General features: G+C 45.9%; 1 protein-coding gene and 1 long non-coding RNA gene across 2 annotated transcripts in view; one reads left to right on the plus strand and one right to left on the minus strand.

Moving 5' to 3' along the window:
- LOC144822254 (uncharacterized) overlaps positions 1–25,746 on the minus strand; it is a 110,752-nt gene that overhangs the window by 32,796 nt on the left and 52,210 nt on the right. The window lies entirely within an intron of this gene.
- LOC144822253 (septin-4-like) overlaps positions 23,074–25,746 on the plus strand; it is a 392,055-nt gene continuing 389,382 nt past the window's right edge. Inside the window, exon 1 of the mRNA XM_078679563.1 lies at positions 23,074–23,198. Coding sequence (XP_078535689.1) covers positions 23,196–23,198 — 3 coding nt within the window. The 5' untranslated portion in view covers positions 23,074–23,195. The remainder of the gene's footprint in view (positions 23,199–25,746) is intronic.

Genomic DNA, 25,746 nt, shown 5'->3' on the forward strand with positions numbered 1-25,746 from the left:
GTGAGGAACAGTTTCCCAAAGCCCATCCTCCTTAGTAAAGCCCAGAGATAGTCCCACCCCACTCGGTCGAAAGCTTTTTCTGCATCTAGTAACACCATACCGAGTGGGGAGGAATTGGTATTGGCAACGTCAAATGCAGTAATAGCAGTGTTAACATGTGCTGTCGTATCTCTACCCATCACAAAGCCTCCTGGTCACTCCTTAGTGGTGTAGACTGTAGCCCCTCTGCTTGCAAGTACTTCTTTTCCTGAATCCACCCTTGCATTTCACTGGACTTTTTCACCTTCTTCTCCACCAGCATCTTTTCTGAAGTCTTCCATGTGGGCTATGGCGCTTCCCGACTTCATTTCGTAACCTATGCACACGGCTACCCTGATGTAGGTATCCTGGTTCCCAGGGTATCCACAGGTGGGATGGCTCTACAACCTTCCATCTTCCATGGAGTTTCTTCAGGGTCCTTCTTCTTGATAAGTGCAACTGGGGCGTCCTCATTGTATTGAGCATGTGGCCGTGTATCCACTCTGCACACAGCCTTCCTGGGGTTCCTAGGTACTTGCTTGGGTGGTTTCTTGGGTCCCCGGCAATTCTAAGTCTTCTGGGTCCAGTCTCGACTTCAGCCGTGGGTTGCATTCCAGTTTATTAGTATATGGTTTGGTCTCCCACTGGAGACCACTGTGTATTTGTGCTACTTACCTGTTCTATTACAGAAGCATTGAGTGTATAGTGATTATATCTCTGGGTAGGATATATTGCAATGTGTAAGTGAGTGTTTATAATAAATAAATCTATTTATAACTACACTGTGTGGTTCTTTTTCACCTAACCTACACTCTGTGATTAGTACTGGTAATACAAGATTCTTTACACTCTATCTGGTATAAGCCTGAATGCTACTCTACACAACTACGACTTAGAGAGCTTTCTAAGGTTGTCTAAGTCCACTAAAATCACCATTAGGGTTGTATGGATTAGTGCAAGTTGTGCACCATATACTAAGCCAGCTTCCTACAGAAAGTATTCCCTGGAAGAGGATATGAAACAAACAATTCCATTATGCAGTGCTTGTTCTTATTATTACCACTGGTAGATTATCAGGACCTGCAGCCCGTGTAAGTTTTAACATTTCAATTGTTTTCTTGATTGTTAACTCTGTCAACCTCTCCTTTGTCTCCTCCTTAACAATGAATCTTATGGGGGCTGGATAATTGTGGTATCATTATCATAGGCTTCCTCTAGAAGTTCTATCCATGCTTCCTCACCCACCGAGCCTGATGATTGTCCCTGGTAATTTCCTTTCTCACTCTGTACTAACCTCTAAAATGTCATTATATTTTTTGTCTCTATGGTCTCCATCATTACTTCCCAACATTTTGCATTTGATTCCCACTTCTTCATAGCGACCAGAGTTTCAAATTCTTTCTTTAAACTAATAAAGCATAACCCCCAATTTTATATCTTAAGTATCAACAATCTATTCATGAAAACTAAACTAAACCTAAGCATTCTATTTCCAATCAGTACCCATTGTAAACTCCACCCTGAAGAGAACAGCTTTTGCCGTCTCTCTTCTTCGACGGACCGAATATGTTTTTTTAAAAACACAAATGCTTTTTTTTTTCTAAAATCCTACATCTTGTACTACATAATTAGGTATAGTGAAGTATTACTATATTCAATAAACATTTCTTTGCTTTCAAATAATTACGTTTTTAGAAGCTAACCACCCCAAAAAGCATGCCATATAATAAATACATAGCAGCTATATTGCCGTCTTGAACTTCTGGTGACATTTATAAACCATTCGGTCTTTGGTATTGTGGTTTATGAAGTCACCAGAACTCTTTGATGGTAGTATTGACCACATTGCACTATTGTGTATCCTGTATATATTTTATACAACAGAGAGGAACTGATGGACTACGTATGGTACAGGTGCATACATTATAATTTCAGTAACAGGGAGAACTGTTTACAACAAAGGTTTGACCAATTACTGTTATGATACAAGTAATAAGATAACAGCAACAGTGTCTCTAAATAATTGGTGTCTAATTCAGAGAGTCTATTCTTATGTATTGTCTAAAATACCCCCAAGCTATAATGTTTGGTGGCCAAAATAAATAATGTAACAAAGACAAATGCAAGTTAGTTTAGACATTGATGCATTATTGAGTTTGTGTACTTTTAAAAACAATTTGGGGATTATGCAAAATGTTGTTCTAAACTATGCAATGCTCATGTTGTGCTTACACATCTGCTTTGTTTATGACTGTTTGCCTGTTCACTAATTCTGTTGTGACTCTGTTAATGGTCCTGTGTCATTCTGCACATTCCTGTATGATGCTTTTTTAGTACTTGTTGGCACATGCATCAAACATGTAATTTGCGATTCCTTATTTGCGAAAAATAAGGATTCGCTAATAAGGAATCGTAAAAGCCTATGCATGTAGGAATCGCAAAAAAAAATAGCAATTCCTATAAATTCCTTAATTGCGACTCGCAATTTGCGAGTCGCAATTAAGGAATGGCTTCCCATTCATTCCTATGGGCCTTTAGGCCCATAGGATTGAATGGAAAATTATATGCCCAATTTGCGAGTACCGAACAGGTACTTTCAAATTGTGCATGCATTTTCAAGTGTGCAATGGTGTCAAAAGGACACCCCGTTGCACCCTGACATTGATCTGTGCACCCATGTTACGCACAAACATGCCCCAAGGGCATGTGTGTGTGCAACATGAGACTTTAAAAAATGCACTTTGGTGCTTTTTTCAAAGAAATCGCTATTTACCATCACCTTTCATTTGATGGTAAATTGCGATTCTGAATTGTGAAATCGCTATTCTTTTTACCTTATTGCATTGCATTTAAGGAATCACAAATTGCAGTTCCCTAAATGCAAGCGCAATTTAAGTTATCGCAATTTTGCGATTTCTTAAATTGAGATTTTTGCATTTGGGATGATGCATCCCAAATGCAAAAATACTGGTCGCAAAGGGGCAGATTCTGAGAATCTGCCTGTTTGCGACCGGTTTTTCCTTTGATGCATGGGGGCTAATGTCTTGATCACTTCAGGTAATTTTCATTCCTCTCACGTTTCATTATCCCTTGTACTATTCCTGTGGTGAAACAAGGCATTTTCAGGCACATCCATCAAAGCTATATGCGATCGCAAATGGTGCAAATCGCAAAAAATCGGCTGTTTGCGATTGCAAAATTAGCTTTTGTGATGCATAAAACAACTTGCCACTCACACTATCGCAATCATTTGCGAGTTTTCAAATTGCGATTGCATTTACGGAATCTCAATTTGCGATTCCTTAAATGCAATGCAAGAATCACTTGAGAAGAGTGATTTCGCTAATAGGAGTGCAAATTACCATGAAGTTGAACTTCATGGTAATTTGCAAAAACTTTGAAAAATGCACTTTTGTGCATTTTTCAAAGTTTCATGTTGCGAACACACATGCCCTTAGGCCCTTAAGCATTATCTGTGCAACATATGTGCACAGATCAATTTCAGGGGTGCAACAGGGTGTCCTTTTGACACCCTTGCACTCTGAAATTGCATGCGCAATTTGCGAGGACCTATTGGTACTCGCAAGTTGCGCATGCAATTTCCCATTCATTCCTATGGGCCTGTAGGCCCATAGGAATGAATGGGAAGCCATTCCTTACTTGCGACTCGCAATTTGCGAGTCGCAAATAAGGAATGTGTAGGAATCGCTATTTTTATAGCGATTCCTACATGCATAGGCTTTTGCGAGTCCTTAATTGCGATTCCTTAATTATCGCAATTAAGGACTCTCAAAATCCTACCTTGATGCATGTGCCTGTTTGCCTCCTATCAGGCCTAATTGAAAGCCCCCAGGCTTTCTGTAGTCCCTTTTTTATTTTTCCCTTTCTTTAGCCTAACTGCTTCTGGGAGGGACTATAAAAGACTTTTGCCCCCTACAAACTCCCTAAAAGTATCAAAACAAAATATATATTCTTCCACCTTGCCCCTCCTTGAGCCCCAACCTTAGGTAAGGAATGGTACTAGAACTATTGGAGGGCGAGTGATGAAGATTCTCATAATAATTCAAACATTACCTCTCCCTGACTTCTTTCTTGTACCTTTCCTAAACTAAAATGAGAACATAGCAAAGCCACCTGTTGAAGAAGGAAACATTGTAATGAAAGCAACACAATACATTAGAGTTGATATAGCCCCCAGCAAATTCTGCTTATAAAAAAAGAGATAGCATGCAATGGTAATAAAATCCGTTCCCACCAGCAGTAAGCGTATTCTGCCCGATTGCCTTGTTAGCATAATCAGATACCAGCATGCTAGAATCCACTAGAAATGAAGGCGGAGCCTGATATAGTAATTCAGCATACATCTAAAAGGAGAACGCCAGAGGCCCAAGTCCAATGAGCAGCCACTCCCCAAGTTGACCAACACTGAACAAATGGAGTTAAAGGAACAGCAACAATGTCATATGCTCTCACAGTTAAAGATGAGATCCATCTGCTGCGGGTACCAATAGAAGGTCATCCCATTTTCTACTTCTCCCACATGTGACAAACAATGAATTAAACTGCACATTTCAGCTGCACAATGCAAGAAGAATTAAATACTCTGACACACACATCTAGACCTTTCAGCCGTGTCCCTTCCTCATCCTTAAGTGCCCTAGAAGGAACCATTTTATTGTCCAAGTGGAATAATTATATTATTCTGGTTGGAAAAGAGGAACATTCTCAAGGACGAGATGGCCACCATAAAAACTACTTTCTTAGTGAGAAGGTCCAAAGACACAAATTGCATAGGTTCAACAGAAGGGCACTGATATATCCTTACTAAGTTTTTCCTAGAAGAATTTAATAGATTGAAACCTTTCAACTGATATGAAGCCAAAGCTGTGATTTCATCTAATCCACCCCATGTTAACCAGAAGACCTTGATAGCAGTCCCCTGGATTTTTCATGGGGCCACTGCAGACCTCAAACAGAAATGATCCAAAAGGACAACAATATCACTGGAAGGGCAACACTCATACTGCAAGGATTTAGAGAGATTCTATGAATGGAAATAACATCAATGTTGTTCATAAGACCTCAGAGCAAATAATCATCTAGAATGTTGAACTTCTTCAGCTGCATCTGCATTGTGCCCTAGATTTTGGAGTCCTAGCCATTCAAATACCAAACCACTAAGCAAAGTATGACAACTGGAAAAAGACAGCACCAAACAACTCAAGAGCACTGGGATTACAGGTAACACCCATTGAGGCTCACTGTGACGGCCCGAGAAGGGCTGATCACACTCAATGGTTCTAGAAAGGGGCTATCAACATTCATACTTTGGGTAATAGAGGGATTTGAGGGAAAGCCTTGAGCAATATCTATATGTTTCCAATGTGTTCCTCCTTAGATAGATCTGTAGAACATCTATCACCCAAGCCAGGCAATCCTTGATTTGGGAACTAAATCAGGGAAAGTCTTGATTGTCTCTTGTAGCAAAAACTTAAAGTCATTGAGTTTCAAACCACTTCCATATCTCCAAAAACCCTTCCTGGGTCCATGAAGACAGGAACACTCTGCTCAAGAGATTCACTCTCCAATTTAGTTTGCCAATGGTATGAAATACTTGCAAGTATGAAAGGTGGGGTTTCACCTCTTAAGGCGTTTTGAGTCTGTCCTGTCGTATGGTCATCTAGTCTCCTATTTTTTGCTTGGAGACTATCTAGGACGCAACTTTATGGACAACTTCTGGTTACTGAAGCATGATGTGTATGGGATGATTGAAGAATGGATGAGTATGTGTGAATTAATTGAATTTCTGGATGCTTAAGAATGTGTGCGTTTGCTGTGAAGATTGATTGATTGTATGTAGGGGTCTGTGGGATGTTATTGAAATATTTTTGTATGTATTATCATTGTTATGTTTTGTCTATTTCTCCTTGTTGTTTTGGAAAAAACATATATTTATACTAAAGAAAAGAAATAAACTATGGATATTTTTCTATAATGAGTTGATTTTGTTTCTGGTTTCAGTGAGCTTACTACAGCGAATCTTATCATATGACTCAAGCAGAGCTTTAATATATATTTGAAGGGGCAGACTGTTTTGGTTTTTTAATTCACCTATTAAAACATCTGTGTTGCCATCAGTACCAATGCCATAACTTGTGTTTCCCCTAGCTTCTTGATATCTGCTCTGGCTACGATATTGTCTACCTGGACCACAAAATGCATATGAAGAAGTACCAAGGCGTGGGGCTGAAGACCTCTCCATACGGCTTCCAGTTCCATCCACTTGGATAAATGGAGGGACTTGGCTTGACCATGGGCCTTCAGAGGGCCTACAGACTCCCCTCAACTTAAGGCACTGGCATCAACTGTCCATACCAAACAGGAGGTTGGATTCAGGGATATTCCTTTGATCCAATTGGGAGTGTGAATCCATCACTTGAGTTGAAATTGACAATGGGACGGCACCCCAAAAGTATGTCATATCTCCCATTGATCTAGTAGATAATGCACCAGTAAAATACAGTGGATGACATGTCCATGTATCTGTACCTAAAACATGAGTCTAATCAGAGCTTTATTGGACTGAAGGAGGGCACACGAGATGATTGGAAGGTCAATACCGTTCGAGCTGGATGGAAGACTGTCTGTATCTGTCTATAGTGTGCCCTGATGAACTCCAGAGACTGAGTGGGAACAGGTTGTGATTCCTTTAGATTGATCAAGAGACTGAAGCAGAAGTAGTAGCACTGTGTACACCCTTTTTGTTGCCTTCTGGGACAAGGACCAAGATGGGGCATTTTTCAATCAATCGAAAAGGTTACTTACCTTGTGTATCACCCTTTCTGATGGATACTCTACCTATGTGCAGATACAACACATCGTGCATATGCCCAGGCACCCGACTAGATCCAGAGATTTTTTCATAGGTTTGTTCCTGCATACTGTGGCTTTGCATCAGCTTCATAACGCACCGAAAGTGACATTGTGGTCCCATATTAGTGTCATCTCTCTATGCTGATGTCAATTTCTTATTGACACTGTTCATGCCCTCAGATGAGGAGCGCATTAACTGATCAGATGAGACAGTGTGCGGCTCTCTAGATTGGAACCTTTTTTGTATGGAAAAAGAGAACATTCAACAGAACAGGGAGGTGGGAGGGTGGTGGAAAATCTGCAGTTAAAGTATCCACAAGAAAGAGCTAAGTAACTTGTTCTTCTGATGGATAACTCTAATCCCAGATTCCTCACTTTGTGAATAGATGCCAAAGCAGTACCTCCTAAGGTGATGGGTCTGTGAAAGGGCTCAAACCAAAAGGTCCTAATGGACCAACGGGGCAAAGTGCCCCTCATTGACAGACCCGGCAATCAAGGCAGTAGTGCTTTGTGAATGTGTGAATTGACACCCATGTCATGGCCTGACAGTTGTCCAAGATAAGAACTAGCCTTGGCTCTGGATGATAGAGCTGTCAGACCTTCTGGAGGTTGTTTCTTGGCCAATGCGTAGCTGATCTAAATGCAACGGACTGGCAACCTCGATAATAATAATAATAGTAATAAAACATTTATTAAGCGCCTGGCTGCACAAAACTGTGTGTCCCCGCGCTAACTGCTAATACAATACTAATCCAGAGGAGCAGTGGCCTGGAGCTCAGCAGAAAGAGTTACTTGCTAGGGAACAAGTGGGTTTTTAATTTTGCCCTAAATCTCATTTCGGAAGGTTCCATCCGCAGGTGGAGCGGAAGTGCATTCCAATACTTTGTGGCCAGGTAACGGAAAGATTTACCTCCCATTTTAGCTCTTGTGATTCGGGGGAGTTTAAATAACATCATACCTGATGATCTTAAATCCCTAATCGGGCGGTGTATGGTGAGAAGACTTTTCAGGTAGTCTCGGCCTCTGTTCTGAGCGATACGGTGGGCATAGCAAAGAGTCTTAAATTTAATCCTCTCTTTAATGGGGAGCCAATGGAGTTTGGATAAGGCATCTTTAGTAGATGTTTTTCTTGGGAGACCGAGCACCAGTCGGGCTGCTGTGTTCTGTACACATTGTAGTTGGTGAAGGCCCTTCTGGCTGAGACCTATCAGGAGGGCATTTCCATAGTCCAGATGAGGTGTTATCAGAGCATGGACTATGGTTTTCCTGGCTTCAGTGGGAAGGAGGTCAAGTACCTTACGAAGAATTTTTAGTATGCCAAAGCATTTTCCCGTAATTTAATAACTTGGGTCTTACCGGAGAGGTCAGAATCCAGCATAACGCCTAGAATTCTAACCGTCTCTACGGGAATAGGCAGCTTGCCCAGTTCACTGGGCCACCATGCATGAGACCATGCAGAGACATCTCTCCCCACCACCAACACCTCTGTCTTATCTCCATTCAGACGGAGACAGTTGTTGTTCATCCAGGTTGCTACCGCCGACATACAGTTCGAGAAATTGGTGGCAAGTTCTCTTCGATCCGGGGTCAGTTTGAACACCAACTGGGTGTCGTCAGCGTAGCTGACAATGCCCACCCCAAAATCCTCTACAATGTGTGCCAGGGGTTCCATATAGATGTTAAATAACGTAGGGCTCAAACTGGAGCCCTGTGGAACCCCATGGCTAACCTTGCGAGGAGATGATCTGAAGGGCGGGCAGTGTAGCTGGAACGTTCTGTCGGTCAGAAAGGATTGAAGCCAAGCAAGTGCTGGGCCCTTTACTCCCATGTCCGAGAGACGAGACAACAGCGTTGAGTGCAGCACGGTGTCAAATGCTGCACTAAGGTCCAATAGGACCAACGCTGCCGTCTCGCCCTCGTCCACCATCTTCCGAATGCATTCAGTCGAGTATAGGACTGCCGACTCAGTAGAATAGCCTGATCTAAATCCTGACTGGGAAGGATGAAGAAGGGCTTCTTTCTCCAAAAACTCCATTAGTTGTTTATTTGCCACTTTTTCTATGATTTTGGCACAGAACGGGAGGAGTGAGATTGGCCGTAAATTTTGGAATTGGGAAATATGAATGTTAGGTTTCTTTTTTAAAGGCATCACCTGAGCAGTTGTCCAGATTTCTGGCATGTAACACTCCTGAAAGGATAGAGTGATCATGTGACTGATGTGATCAGTTAGTGTACTATCCATAACTCCTTTACATTGTTCCGGTGGGCAGGTATCGATGGGGGATCCAGAGTGTATTCCATTAATGATTTTCAATAAATCTTGTTTATCCGGGGTAGTGAACCTGGTAAGTGGAGATTTGTGCATTTGGGTGTCTTTATTATCTACGTTGCTATTTGCGGGAGTTGTGTTGCTTACAAAAGTAGCATGAATTCTTTCTACTTTTTCTACAAAGAAATCTGCGATTTGATCACATATCTCAGCGGAGTATGTGTCTAGAGTATCTAATCGTGTGGGAATAGTGAGTTCTCTATAGATACAAAACAACTCTTTCGTAGGATTATCTGCTTCCTCAATTCTATTTTTATAGTGATAACTTTTCTCCGCTCTAACCATTTTCTGGTATTTTCTTAGTTCAGTTCTGTAGCTTTCTTTAAGTTCAGGTGCGTAATTTTTCCTCCATTTACGCTCTATTGATTTACATTGAGCGTTTACTGTTCTGAGTTCCTCTGAAAACCATGGGGCGGCTTTGGATTGTCTAGCTGGAGGTTTGGTGGTCCAGGGAGCAATTTTATCTAGTACTTTTGCTATCCATAGTTCGTAGTTGTCCCAAACCTCTTGCAAGGAGTTACCTGTTGTTGGAGGTTGCTCAGCTAGCATGTTTTTAAAAAGTTCAGGGGTGAATTTTTTCCAGTTCCGGCGTTTGTGATAGGGTACTTTTCTGCACTGCCGTACCCTTCTTTGCTCCAGAGGACCCCACAAAGAGCTGATTGTCTACTTGATGGTCCTTGGTACGAGCGACCTAAAGGGCCAATGCTCTTTTGGGGTCCAAACAATGACGTCCCTCCTCCTTTTTTGAGGGGGAAAGCAGAGCAAAGAATGCCGGAAGAGGGATGGATTGGCCAATGTGAAAAGGAGTCACAACCATCGATAAAAATGCCGCTCTCGACCTCGAAACCAGTTTTTCTAGAATAAATGTGGCGTATGGGGGCTGAATGGAAAGAGCTTGCAGTTCACTACATTCAATGAGCTGAAGTTACAATAAGAAAGACTATTTTTAAATTGAGGAGACATAAAGGACACCTGTACATCGGTTCTAATGGGATACATGTAAGGAGTGTGAGAACCAAGTTAAGGTCTCCCTGCTGCATCACAAACGTTTTGGATGGGAACATATGAATTAATCCTTTAAGAAAACACATTACAACTGGTGATGTAAACAAGGATGGCTGGTCAAGTAAATGCAAAAAGGCCGACAGGGCACACAAGCAACCTTTAACATTGCTCTCGTCAAGTCCTTGCTGGACTAAAAGCAACACAAAAAGCAAAACATCCAACAACGTTGCTTACAGAAGGTCTGCATAGTGGGACCATCACCAGACTACAAACTTATCCCAGTGGCCAGCTCTGTCTTACTGCTCAGCCTCCACACATGGAGGTGTAGATTGCGCAGGCCTAGGATGAAGGACCCAGCCCTACAGCTTCGACAGAAGTCCCTAAAAAACGGCAGCCTGATCGGAGGACAGATGCTGATGCCCAGAAGTTCTGGGCACCACACTCTCCTGTACCACTCCAGGGCTGCTAGGATGACTTGGGCCCGGTTGTTCTTGAGCTTCCTCAGAACAATGGGCAGAAGAGACACCAAGGGGAAGGCCTATTGGAGTACTGTGCTTTACTCTAGGCAGAATATGTCTCCATGAGGGAGCCCTTTTTAGAATTCCAATGCGCAAAAGTGTAGACACTACCCATTCTCGCAGTGGCGAAGAGATCAAACAAGGTTTCTCCCCATTGATGGAAGACTCACAGCACCATATTGGGACGTAGCTGCCATTCGTGATCTACTAGGTGTCGCCCACTGAGTTGGCGAAGTTTTGGCCACTCTGCTTCACGCCTGTAACGCGTATTTCTGGCCGAATTCCACCAACCACCACGTGGCAGAGCTTTTTTTCTCACATGCAGCTCGCCAATGGCAAGTTGGCGAGCAAGAGTTGACATCCCCTGGCATGCTTTTTCAGTGCCAGGAGGGCGCCCAGCTAGATTTTCCTAACACAGGCGGTCACAGGCGGTCTTGACCGTTAGCAGTGAGAAATCTGGTGCTCAAGTAGAAAGTTTACTCACTGGGCAGTAAAGAAGCAGTGTCTTCTGGCATGCTGCATAATACAGTTTGTGGTGATTTTGCTGCCCAGAACAGCCTCCTGAACTGATTTCTACCAGTTTGCAGAACTCCACAGAATATTGCAGAGTTTTTATGTAACTCTGCGGAATTCCACGGAGTGAAACTCCATGAATTCCGCCCACCACTACTCACAACCAGGGAAATGCTCTGATGACTCAGCCAGTTCCAGAGGTGCAGGGCATCCTGACACATGGCCCAGAACCCCACTTCATTCTGCTTGTTGCAGTGCCACATGGCAGTGGTGCTGTCCATGAGGGTCCGCACTAGTCCCGGGCAGAGACCTCCGCTCCGCCCGCGGAGTGTGTGGAGATTTGCCTTCTTCGCGTTCTGCGGAGAACACTGAGAAGGCAAATCTCCACACACTCTGCAGCAGAGTTGGCCAGCCCCCGCCTCCATCCCCCTATATTAACAATGAATTCTAGTACTTACAAAAAATTAAAACCCACTTACCTGTACTGCGGCGACTCCGGGCTTTCCTCCTCCTCTTTTTTGCTTTTTTTTCTAATCCTTGCAAAAACTGCTAAAAAAAACCTCACAAAAAATGCGCATGCACGGATGCGTGCCCATGCGCAGTTTTCACAAGGATTAGAAGAAACAGTGATTAAGAGGAGGAGGGCAGCCCGGGGACGCTGCAGTACAGGTAAGTGGGTTTTAATTTACTTTTAAGTACTAGAATTCATTGTTAATATAGGTGGGTGGAGGCAGGTGGTGTAGCGGGGCTATGCGGAGTGCCACAGAGTTTGCCCGTACCTCCATGGCCCTCCGTGTAGTCCCCCTATGCCCATTACGCCCAGGCCTAGTCTGGACTAGCCTTCCTTTGATGGATGGTAGGAAGGTCTTCAACGCAAAGCGAATGGCCTGCAATTCCCATAAGATTGATGTGGAATCAGATCTATGCCAGAGACCAGAGTGCTCCGCACTTTATCTCTCCCACGTGTCCTCCCAATGCAGTAGGGACACACTGATAGTTAAGGAGAGAGGCCTGCCACCAGTTCAACTGAAGTTGAGCAGCCACCACTGCAAATCTTTTTTGGTCTCCTCCAAAATTCAGTTGAAGCTGAGCCCACTGAGGCTTCAGATCCCACTGTAGAACCCTTGTGTCATCTAGCGTAGTCCATCAGCAGGATGCAAGATGCCAAGAAGCCTCATAGACACTCTCACAGGCACCTAGGATCCAACCTGCAAGATCGGGATCACAGCCTGAATGTCCTGGACTCAATGAACTGGAAGGAAGGTTCGGAACTTCACTGTATACGGAAGAGCTCTGATGAATGGGAGCCACTGCAAAGGAGTTAAATGCGATTTCAGCACATTGATTGAGAACCCCAATGATGCTAAGAGTTTTGCCACTATATGGAGGTGATCCACAACTGACTGCTATGAGCTCGCCTTCAGCAGCCAGTCATCAAGGCAGGGAATGTTTGGTATCCCCGACTTCCAAAAGTGTATTTTTTCCACCGCCATCACATTCCTGAGCACCTAAAGGGCACTAATGAGGCTGAAAGGGAGCATGGAAAACTGAAAATGATCTTGGCTCACCTTGAATCAAGGGTAACGCCTATGGAATTGCGGACAGAAGTGTAAAAATAGGTGTCCTGCAGGTCCACTGCTAACCATCCAGTCTTTTGGATCCGGGGCAGATAGAATTTGGGCCAATGTGAATATCATGAATTTGTCCTTTTTTCAGGCATAAATTGAGAGTGAAGATCTAAAATTGAGTGAAGGCCTCCATCCTTCTTCAGCACCAGGAAATAAAGGGAATAACATCCAGTCCCTATTTCCGATTCTGGGACCCTCTCAATCAATCAATCAGGAGTTTGTAGAGCGCACTGCTCACCCGTTAGTGTATCAAGGCGCTGGGGTTGGAGGGGGGCAGGGGTGCAGCTACGTTTGGTTCATTCTAAGAGCCAGGTCTTGAGGTCTTTTCTGAATTGTTGCAGTGTCTGGCTTTGCCAGAGGTGAAGGGGGAGGTTGTTCCAGGTCTTGGCTGCGAGGTAGGAGAAAGTCCTTCCAAGAGCTCTGTTCCTGTAGAAGTGTGGGATGGTGGCTAGGGAGAGGTCTGCAGAGTGTAGGTTTCTCTTGGGGGCTTGGAAGTAGAGACAGTTGTTGGTGTATTGTGGTCTGATGTTGTAGAGGACCTTGTAGGCATGCGGAGCAGCTTAAAAGTTATTATTCTTTTGACGGGGAGCCAGTGGAGGTCACGGTGGTGTTGGGTGATGTGGTTGTACCATGGAATGTTGAGGATTGGTCTGGCTGTGGCGTTCTGAATGGTCTAGAGAATGCAGAGGAGTTTTTTGTTGATTCTGGCATAGAGGGCGTTGCTGTAGTCCAGTCTGCTGGTGATAAGGGCGTGCGTGACTGTTTCTCTGAAATCGGAGGGTATCCATTTGAATGTTTTGCGTAGTATGGTGAGAGTGTTGAAGCATGCGGAGGAGACGGTGTTGTTCCGGCGGTTCATAGTGAGCGATGAGTCCAGTATGATGCCGAGGTTACTTGCATAGTCCGTTGGGGTGGGTCGGTTTCTGAGGGTGGGGGGGGGGCACCAGGTATCATCCCATGCGGAGGGGGTGGAGCAGGGGATGAGGACTTCTGTTTTCTATGAGTTGAGTTTCAGGCAGCTGATGTTCATCCAGGTTGCGACGGCTTTCATCCCTTCTTGGAAGTTGTGCCTGGTGATATTGGGTTAATTGGTGAGGGAACAGATGAGCTGGGTGTCATTGGCGCAGGAGACGATGTTGAACCCGTGGTTTCTGACAGTGGTTGCGATGGGGACTATGTAGACGTTGAAGAGGGTGGGGCTGAGGGAGGATCCCTGGGGTACTCCACATCGGGTCTCTGTCGGTTCTGAGAGAAGGGCATGAGTCATATTCTCTGTGGTCTGCCTGTGAGGAATGATTGTATCCGGTCTAGGGCCTTTCCTTGGATGCCAGCGTTGTGGAGTCTGGTGGCTAGTGTGCGGTGGGAGACGGTGGTGAAGGCTGCTGATAGGTGCAAGAGAATGAGGGCTGCCATTTGGCTTTGGTCGAGGAGGGCATCGATGTCGTCTACGGCAGTGAGGAGGGCTGTCTCGGTGCTGTGGTTGCCACGGAATCCAGATTGGGAGGTGTCTAGGATGTTGTTGGCTTCAATGAAGTGTGTTAGCTGGTTGTTGACAAGCAGGGGTCTGAAGGTGCTCCAGAGTGGATGCTCTTCATAGACTTTAGAGTTTCTATGGCTTCCTTGTCCAAAGGAGCCTAGACTTACTGCTGCAAAATGGACAAATGTTCCTCTGACAGCTGCTCTGATGTAGAATTGAGTATGTAGCAGTTTGGATTGCAATGGTAGGACATACCCTTGCTGGACTATTTCGAGCACCCATCTATTGGGTGTGATACCCTGCCACCTGTGAGGGTAATACCTTATCCTGCCTCCTACAGGATGGGCATGTGCTGCTGGGGGAAAGCTAATGCAGTTTGAAAGCAGGCATGGTGAGGGACTGAGCAGTATGCTGCCCCTAATGCCGAGGACGTTGTTGGCTGAGTCATCGACCCCTGAAAGGAATGAAGAGTATGTTGCTGTTCAGGTGGGCCTAGCAATTGTCCTTGACCCAAGCTCCTTTCAATGCCATGACAGGGGAGAAACTGCTAGGAATACTGCCTCATGGGTGCAGAAAGGCAGATGGAGTGTGCTGGGGCCTTACCTTCTTTGTAGCCCTCTAGTGATGATTCTCCTTTATTTCCAAAGATATAGGTGCCGTAAAAGAGAATACCCACCAGTAATGCTTGGACAACACCTGAAAAAACGGTGAATCTCATACATGCGTGGTGCCGAAGCATCATGCTGGTACGACTGCCCTGCCGAAGCAGTCAGTAGTTTCCACCCCACCGCGGATGATGTACTTCACTGCATCTTGACCATCCTGAATACGTTGCGCAAGTTTGGCACAATATTCATCTGGGACTGTTGGCAAGATCTTGCTACTCATTGCCACAATGCATACTAGTATCAACCTAGGAGGCAGTTGGCGTTGGCACAAGAGAACATCCTTTTCCCAAATCCCTCCATATGTTTTGTTTTCCCATCAGGAGGCTACATGTGGATACCTAGACTACTAAGTTTTAAGTACTTGTGGATAAAATCTGGATGAGGATAGACCGGCTGCATCAATTGTAGTAGAGGATACGACTTTGGTTGAGGTAATGACAGGTTCAGCTTGGAGTCAGATAAAGTAACTGGGTCCTCCTCCGGTGTTGGTGGCATTAGAGCTAACATTGATGTGGCAGGATCTGATGTGGATTGATGTGGATTGTGGATCTGGGGTTGGAATCGGGGAGGGTGTTGGCACTGAGGTTGGACAGGACCCCACAGTGGAGTCAAGAGGTACAGAAGATGCAGAATATGCAGAGGACAGATCAGCTGACAGTTATCTGAGAGGAGCCCTTCTTGGATTCTTGGTGTCCAAAGGCGCCCAAGGGTGCCAAAAATCTGCAGCATGGCCTTCTTGAAAGCCTCTATTTGTTGCTTCTTTGCTGATGGATCTGGGAGCTCGGAATGGACACGTTGAGGAATTGGTTCCTTGTTAGGAGACTGGGAACCAAGAAACACCTTGACCAAGAAAATTATCACTTAATCTGATTTTTTGTTCTACTTGTACTCACCTGAATATTTGGAGTGTCAGGGTCTTTCACTAGAATCAGCCTCGAGACGGGAATGGAAACAAGTCTGTATCCTTGACTTTGACCAGGAACAGCTCTAACATACCTTTGGACTGTGTTTGAGAATGTGGAGTTTGGCTTCGTGGTTCAAGTTGGCCGGAGGTTCATTCGGATGCAGCCCCCACAAGACTTTGAGTCATGCAAAGACCCTAGGCACGAGTAACATACATTGTGAGGGTCTGTCACAGACATTTCCGTTGTACACTGTGAAAAAGATTCTGTAGGAAAAATTTGTCAGAGGACAAAAAAAAAGGTTTGGGGGCACGGGCTCCAGATCTGCATCTAAAGGCACAGAAAGAAAGAAACTGGCATTTGCATGCAGAAGTGGCACTTGTATGTGCCTCCGATGTCACTTCTGGGGCAGGACTAAGCCAACTTGGAGTTGCACAGCATCACCTATCACCGCACAGAAGCAATGCTATGAAAAATCTCCGGATCCAGTCTGGATCCCAAAGGTATTCAAAAGGTTCAGAATCTGTGGTTAAGTATTATCTATCAGAATTTGAGTTGCAATAACACATGGGAGATCTTCCGAGTGTAGTGACCTTCCATATGGAGTCAAGACCCTTGGAGCGGTTTTCAAGCCATAGGGCAGTTCAATTAATTGAAAAAGAAGATTGCACACAGCGAACCGGAGCAATCTCCAACAACAGTTGTGAATTATACAGAGTGAATTAATACATTATTTTTCTCTTATAGTGCACATTGCATTGCCTCTAAACACTACGAAGTTTGGCCGATGAGGTGAAGTACTAGGCGATTAAGGGTTCTACCTAGAATCACACAAATTGGTTAATGTGAAAGAGCTGGGATTTGTGTGTAGGTGTCCTAGCTACAAATATTCAGCTTAGTCCGCAGACCAAGGGCCAGATTCAGGTAGCCTAATACCGGTCGGTAACGGCCGAAATTACCGCATTTCGGCCGTTATGGACCGGTATTAGGCTTTTCAGATGTAGGGGCCTAATTTAAGGATTCGAATCGGTAATTTAAGGAATCGGTAAATTACCGAATTCTTAAATACCGATTCGGTAAATTACAGAATCCTAAATGTAGGAAGCACTCAAATGAGTGCTTTTCCCATTTTAGGATTCGTTATTTACCACCAACTACAAGTTGGTGGTAAATATCGAAAACCCCAAAAGAAGCAATTTTTTGCAAATTATTACAGTGCCATGTGGCATACATGCCCTATGTATGTGTGCCACATGTGCACCCATACACTATTCAGGGGTGCAACAGGGTGTCAAAGTGACACCCTGCCACCCTTTAATGTGTTCCCCCTTTTACCGATTCGGTAATTCTCATTCATTCCTATGGGCCTCCAGGCCCATAGGAATGAATGGGAATTATCGTTACCGAATCTTACCGATTCGGTAATACTTACCGAATGAATACCTACATCCCATTTACCGATTCTAAAATACCGATTCGGTAATACTTACCGAATGAATACCTACATCCCATTTACCGATTCTAAAATACCGAATCGGTAAAATTCGGTATTTTAGAATCTGTAAATCTGGATTACCTACATCTGGCCCATAATCTCTGCATCATTCCTTAAGCAAGAATGCTTTCCCTACGCATATACACATGAAGGCAGGTTAACAACGTTGTATTTTCTGTAAGAGTGGTTTAAAACTAAACATCCAGGAGCAAATCCCTCTTACAGAAAAATGCATTATGAATCGGACCCTCTGGTTTTGAAAGCTGAGGTATCCCTCATTTTAGCCAGATGTCACTAACCTCGCATTGCAGGGCATGCGGACCTTACTGTTTCACTGCCTTAGCTGTCAGAGCTATCCTTGCACTAACAGATTCTACAATGTGAGCGCTTAGGAAGCAGTGGTATCCCTCATGTTACTAGTATTGTCGGACCGTACCATTCATTCTATGGGGGAGAGGGTTATCCCTCTAGTTTCATACATCCTCTGCTTCCTGCTCTTGGACAGCAGAGCTATCCCTCTCATTTCATAGATCCTGCTGTTTCTGTCTTTGGACAGCAGGTCTATTCCTCCAGTTACATATCTTGGCATACTTGGACTTTTAGTTAACAAAGCTCTCGGTTTTGTGTTCGGACAGCTGAACTGTCCCTCAGTTACACATACTGTGCAGACTTGAGCTAGACTAAAAGTTTCTTTCCAGGTGATAGAAAATCAACACCCGATTGTGCAATATGATATTTTGAAAACTATTCAGGGCACCATATTTCTGTTAGATGATAGTTGTGCTAATGATTCTCTGATAGAGAACCCAGTGTTCACTTTTCACACTACTCCACAAACTTTATCTCTTGTTATTTTGATTATTCCAGCACTTGTTTTGAATATTTGCTGAATTACAGGCAGCTCCTCTTAACCGCTAGAGTGAAGTGATACAGTTGCAGCGAGGTAACTCAGTGGGTTGTGGCGCTAGCGATGAAGTCTCGCATTGTGTGGCCCGCAGTCTTTAGTCCTGGTGAGACAGCTCACTGAAGACCGGGAGAGGGTCTCCGGAGTACATGGTCAGCTCACTTTGCTATCTTCTCGCGAGCAAAGCTTCCTTTCCGCAGGGAATGTCTGCCTGCAAAAATCTGGCTCTCTAATACCTACTTGGTGTTTAGTTTTTAGGGCTCGGACTCCTTCCCAGTGAAACTGGGAGGAGTTTGAGAACTAATGTTAAAGGAGAAAAAAGAAGAAGTATCTCCTAGGGCCTTGGAGAGAGAAATTCCAGACATTCCTTAGCGTTTTCTGTCATCTGGTCAGTGATTCGTCTTCCTTGTGTTTTCGTTTTAATAGGCTTGAAGTGATAGGGTAAATGTAGTTTAGTTCCGCCATTTTGGGCATATTTCGTGCGTGCTCGCGCTAAGAAGTACATAAATTATAATTAGGAGCTGTCAGCGTGCCTCCGTTAGTGAATCCAGATGGCCGGGCGCGTTCACAATTCTGCAGCTCTCAGCGCGCAGCTTCCTGAGAGGACCGTGATAACATGCCCATGGTAAACTAGAGCTACATTTCCCAAGTTTGTCGTGGACTGCGAGAGGTAACTACGTGGAAACAAAAGGAGCCGAGCACCCTTGGCGCCCAGGCGTAGGCGCATGCCTCCTTAAGGCGCTAGCTGGCTCAGGATACGGAGCAACCAAAACACACGGCGCTTCGGAAAGAATCCCGCGCAGCCCATTAAACGCTGCCGCCAGATAGCAAGGGCCGGTAATGAGGACTTTCGAACAGAAATCTAGTTTCCTGGCATGCGCTCAGACCGCAAGGGACGGGCCTGCACACTTTTCTGTTCCAGTTTCTTTCCGACATTTTCGCCAAATTGTCCATGCGAAATAAGCAGTATTTCCGAAAGGTGTTTTTGTTTATTTAACTGAAGAATTGGAAACTTCAGGACCAATTTATTTATAATTGCACAATCCATCACACAAATCAATATGATTCGTATACTCACACTTCTTAAGACATTTTTATTTCTCTGAAAGGGATTCCTGAGATGCACACTCGTAGAACTCTGCAGCGCGTTACAGAGCGGGTTTCTCCCTCCACATACTGTCTTGTAATTTAGTTTCGCATTGTACCTCGCTACATTCCTGCAGGTACGTACCCTCGGTTGAAGCTGTGCACTGAACATCTGATCTGAACAGAGCTTCTCCGACCTCCAGGACGTTTCTTGCAGCTTCGTGTAGACGGAGCCCAATATCCATCAGACACAACTACATTTTCCGGGTCTGTCTCACGAGAAAAGCAGGGCCATCAATTTGCAGTGATCTGGCTTGTGTCAGCCGCGGGGAAGCAGTTTTATTTGCAGGGCCGTGCGGTCCTGTGGGCGCAGTCTGCAGGAGGCCCCACATAGGCAGCGGTTGTCTGAAGCCCCCACTGCAGGTTATAGAGTGACCTCGGGGCCTCCCCAGGACACATCTGCAAACACAGTATCCCTCCCAGAACCAGCAAGGTAAAGCGCAATATCACAGCGCCTAGCGCTCCGAAGGAATGAATGACGCAGTTAACAGCGAGGCCGTGTATACGAGCACGAAGGGCGACAAGGCCGTGAGTAACGTCCAGACTGCTGTACGTGGAGAATAAGTGTTTTTAAAGAGAGAGCCGCCATAACAAAACGAATGCGACATGACATGGCCGCAATGCAAAATATACGGATATATCTTCAAACGGAGACTGCGTTTCAGCATTTGTAGTGAGTTAAAGGGTGCAGAATTAACAGCAATTATGGCGCAGTTCAAGGACTGCGCCTCGTGAGGAGAGGTAGCCCAGTTTCTACTATTCTCGCATTGTACATTTGGAGATCTCACAAAGCCGTGTGACCTGGGGCAGGCTGATGTGTGGCCCCGCGACCACGTAAAAACTAAAGGCTTGGTTTAGAGTTTAGCCAATGATCTGCCTAGTTATAACTGCATTAGAATATCAGAGACTGTAATAAGGCAGGCAGGTTGCAAACAGAACACATAACCCCCCTGTAATATAAACGACCTAAATATAATCCAGCGACTGAAGCCGCACTAGTAAACATTAAATACATTTTTGCAAACAGCGTGCCCCTTATTTAAAGCGTGTAATAGAAGCACCCGTCATGCACAGCGCTGCAGCTACGTATGCACACTCTTTGAACTCTCAAAAGTAACTGACATACAACGAAATTCAATTCAAATACTTCTGTAACGAAATCCTGTATGAGCTGGCATCGCACCTTCTTCATCAAACAATGGAAAGGTGCATGCATGTTTACAGAAATAGAGTGGCAGTCTCATCGAACGTGGACCTATAGAGTATGGTGCTAAAATACAGTCAACGTTTGTAGACATCCGTGCAACTGACCACTGGTAAGAATGCATTATGAATACATCCGATGTTGCACGGATGTCTACAAACGTTGATGTATATATATATATATATATGTATATACATATATACACACACATTATGTAAATAATATATATATGCATGTCCACACAGCTGCATACCCACATACACAGTGCTTTTATTTAACAAAATGCAGTGGTATAAGCCTATAGGTCCTAGGGATCCGTAAATATGAACAAGACATCCCAGTCCCTGTGAAACATAGGTTTCATCATCATGATCGACAGCCGCTGCCATCTCTCTACTGTCCATTGGTTAATCAACATTCTATCCAGAGGTAAACACAATCTGTACATCCCAATTACAACCCGCGCCCACTCTCTGCTGCACCTACTGGAGAATAGCTTTAGCTATGTCTCCTTTCTATGGACTCAATGTGTGTTTTTTTACCAGTGCACATGATAGTTTCCAAAATTCTACATTTTTAAATGAGAAATTTAGTAACGCTTTGATTTTACGACGAACTCGTGCTTTATGAACGTGTCTTCATATTCACAGGGACGGGTGCGGTGCCACGTAGAACGTGAGCTATGCAGACATAAGTGCAGTGCCACCAACCTTGCAATGTTTAAGACACACGTGCTTGCAGCGCCACAAGGCTTCAAACGTGCAGACTTTACAAATGCATACAGTCGCAGGGCCGCCATACACTTCCAATTTTACAGACCCGCGTGCAGTACCACCACCACTAGCACTACCACTACCGGTACCACCACCAGTACTACCACTACAATTATTACCACCAGCAGTACTACCACTACCAGTACCACCACCAGTACCACCACTACCAGTACCACCACTACCAGTACTACCACCACCAGTACTACCACCACCAGTACTACCATTACCAGTACCACCACCTCCAGTACTACCAGTAACACCACCACCAGTACTACCACTACCAATACCACCACCACCACCACCACCACTACTACCACTACCAGAACTACCAGTACCACTACCACCACCACCAGTACCACCATCACCAGTACTACCACCACCAGTACTACCAGTACCACCACCACCACCAGTACTACCACCACCAGTACCACCACCACCACCAGTACTACCATTACTACAGGCACCAGTACTACCACTACCACCACCACCAGTACTACCAGTACCACGACCACCAGTACTACCACTACCAGTACTACCACTACCAGTACTACCACCACCAGTACTACCATTACCAGTACCACCACCTCCAGTACTACCAGTAACACCACCACCAGTACTACCACTACCAATACCACCACCACCACCACCACCACTACCAGTACTACCACTACCAGTACTACCAGTACCACTACCACCACCACCAGTACCACCATCACCAGTACTACCACCACCAGTACTACCAGTACCACCACCACCACCAGTACTACCACCACCAGTACCACCACCACCACCAGTACTACCAGTACTACAGGCACCAGTACTACCACTACCACCACCACCAGTACTACCAGTACCATGACCACCAGTACTACCACTACCAGTACTACCACTACCAATACCACTACCACCACCAGTACTACCACCACCAGTACCACCACCACCAGTACCACCACCACCAGTACTACCACTACCAGTACTACGGCCAGCAGTACCACCACCACCAATGCTACTGCTCACCACCAGCCATCAGTGCACAATTTCTACAGGCAGTCACGGCCATCAGTACATGCATCGATTGTTACACATCCACAATTAAGTATTGTAGCAATCTCAGTATGGTACACTTTAGTTTTAAACATATTCATGTAAAAACACAGCATGCCACCATTGCTCAAATTATAATCTAACACACATAATTCCACTACACACCACATTAACACACTCCATAACACTTAGCAAAAATACATTACCATTTACAATGCCATTAGCTCAAACTCAAATAAATCCGAGCCCGATTGCATTTCTAATGCTTGTTTTTCTGCCCATCACTTGTGATGTTTTGCTGCATATTTTACATCCTTCAGCGCTTCGCTGCCTCTTCGCCTCTGGAGCCCAGGAGAAGTGAAGCAGAACTGGACACACAGCAGTCAGGGATCCCTGTTGTCCCGCCTGGCCTTGTCAGCAGCTCGGAGCAGCGGAGGGGGCCCCCCGTGTCTTGCGGACCCCCACCCTCCCCCGCTGCCGATCAGATGATGCCTCCTCGGACAGCCTGAGCCTGAGCCAGTGAGTGCCTGCCTGCTCTGCCCCTCCCTCCTTCCACACTCACACCTCCTGCCAGCCCGCCAGCCCGGATTCCTGCTCCGTAATCCCGCCGGAGAGGCTGTGGGCACGGCCTCCGTGCACGAGAGCTGGGCGCCCTGGACCGGCACCGGGCCACCGCCTCGGCTCGGCGCACCGCAGCCATGGTAAGGCGCCTCTGCGGCAGAGTGAAGGGCAGAGTCTGTGCCAGGGGCGGGAGCTGGAGGGGCAGGTGCCGGTCTTGTCCTGTCTTGGACAGGTAACGGGGATTCGGGGGGTGCCTTGTCCCGTGGTTTTTTTCTGTCGCACTGAGAGGGGTAACCAGGTCTGTGGCCTGTAACAAACCAGAGGGGCACTATGCCCCCTGGACTTGCCTCACCAGGAGGGGTGCCCTGTCCCGTGGACGCTGCCACACCAGGAGGGGTGCCCTATACCGTGGACGCTGCCACACCAGAAGGGGTGCCCTCTCCCGTGGGCTCTACCACACCAGGAGGGGTGTCCTGTCCCGTGGACGCTGCCACACCAGGAGGGGTACCCTATCCCGTGGACGCTGCCACACCAGGAGGGGTACCCTGTCCCGTGGGCTCTACCACACCAGTAGGGGTGTCCTGTCCCGTGGACGCTGCCACACCAGGAGGGGTGCCCTGTCCCGTGGGCTCTGCCACACCAGGAGGGGTGCCCTATCCAGTGGCGCTGCCTCGCCAGGAGGGGTGCCCTGTCCCATGGACGCTGCCACACCAGGAGGGGTGCCCTATCCCGTGGACTCTGCCACACCAGGAGGGGTGCCCTATCCCGTGGACTCTGCCACACCAGTAGGGGTGTCCTGTCCCGTGGACGCTGCCACACCAGGAGGGGTGCCCTATCCCGTGGACGCTGCCACACCAGGAGGGGTGCCCTATCCCTGGACTCTGCCACACCAGGAGGGGTGCCCTGTCCCGTGGGCTCTACCACACCAGGAGGGGTGCCCTGTCCCGTGGACGCTGCCACACCAGGAGGGGTGCCCTATCCCGTGGACGCTGCCACACCAGGAGGGGTGCCCTATCCCGTGGACTCTGCCACACCAGGAGGGGTGCCCTGTCCCGTGGACGCTGCCACACCAGGAGGGGTGCCCTGTCCCGTGGACGCTGCCACACCAGGAGGGGTGCCCTATCCAGTGGCGCTGCCACACCAGGAGGGGTGCCCTGTCCCGTGGGCTCTACCACGCCAGGAGGGGTGCCCTGTCCCGTGGGCTCTACCACACCAGGAGGGGTGCCCTGTCCCGTGGGCTCTACCACACCAGCAGGGGTGCCCTGTCCCGTGGGCTCTGCCGCTGCAGGAAAGTGACCCTGTCCTGTGATGCACTGAAAGAGGGGGGTGGGGGGGGGGGGGGGAGCAGTCGTATATTCGCTTTCACCCCAGAGGAGTCCCTGTCCCTGGTCTCTGCCTCACCAAGAGGGGTCAGTCCCTTCTTGTGTGAACTTAGAAGCACGAAGGTTTGTCCTCTGGGTGCCTGTTTTGCCAGTCAATAGGATAATAGCCCAGTTCAGTTTTTTACACCTACATTTGACCCCCAGCTCTACATTAAAATGTGTCGCTGAGGATTACTTACAGGATCTAGTCAGAATCTGGCACAGAATCTATCATTAAAACGTACTTAATGGGGTTACCTTATTCTGTATATTATCGACGTGGCATTGGGTAGCCTTCTTTTGAGTTTTGCAGTTTGACTTAAGGCACAGCTCCCTAATTAAGTGAAAACACTTCTTTTAAAGCTAAACATATATTTCTCAAGTTTTTTGTTCTTACTTTTTCTCACTTAAAGGTCCTGTATGTGTTTTCATTGGAAAATGAACATATATATGTCAAACAACCGCAAAGGTGCACCACAAAAAGCAATAAACAGATTCAAATGTTATTAATGAGCAAAAAAGAATGTTTTTCGTTAGCGAGATGTTGTTATTCTTCAAGTAGTCTTTATTTTCAATTATTCAATACAATGTACAGCCGACGCGTTTCGTCCCAAGCTGGGACTTCTTCAGGGCTGTCGGTAAAAACATACAAGCAAATGATTACTCTAATATATACATAAGGTAACAAACACTAAAACATACACAATTTACAAACCATTTTTAAAAACATATATATCTTTTGGTGTTTCCACTCGTCGGTATGTATGCCAGAAGCACTTTCGCAGTGTTTTGAAGGGCAGCCTTGGAAAGTGCACTTGTCTGGTATATAAAGTGTTGCTTTTTCTTAAAATAAACCATGAATCTCTAAAGGGTTCAGCTGCGCCCTTCACTGATTTACCGATCACCGTATTTTCACCAGTTCTACGCCGCAGATGAAGAATTATAGAGATCAACTTCAATAGATGATCACCTTTCAGGGTTATTGCGAGCAGTTTGCTCACTCGAAGTTAGAGTTAGAGATAGAGATGTAGTTTATGCAGGTCTGGACAGTGCTTAATTTGAGTCGGTGGTTTCCGGTGCTGGGTTCCAGCACTTAATTTTCAACACTGGGGCTTAGGATAGTCTGACAAGGAGGCGCTGTCTGGCTGATTTAGAGATGATCACGTCAACAACTAATTATTAATTCAATATGCATTAAACATGTCTATCACCTGCAAGCCAAGCCACTGACTGTTATAGCTTTGGGGGCCTGAAATAGTCCGACTTGTCACGCTTGTAGGAGTGTGATGGTTAGTAGTTGTGTAGTTGCATGGCAGGGGCGAGCTGC

The sequence above is a fragment of the Lissotriton helveticus genome, chromosome 3_1 (assembly GCF_964261635.1).
Source record: "Lissotriton helveticus chromosome 3_1, aLisHel1.1, whole genome shotgun sequence".
NCBI lineage: Eukaryota > Metazoa > Chordata > Amphibia > Caudata > Salamandridae > Lissotriton > Lissotriton helveticus.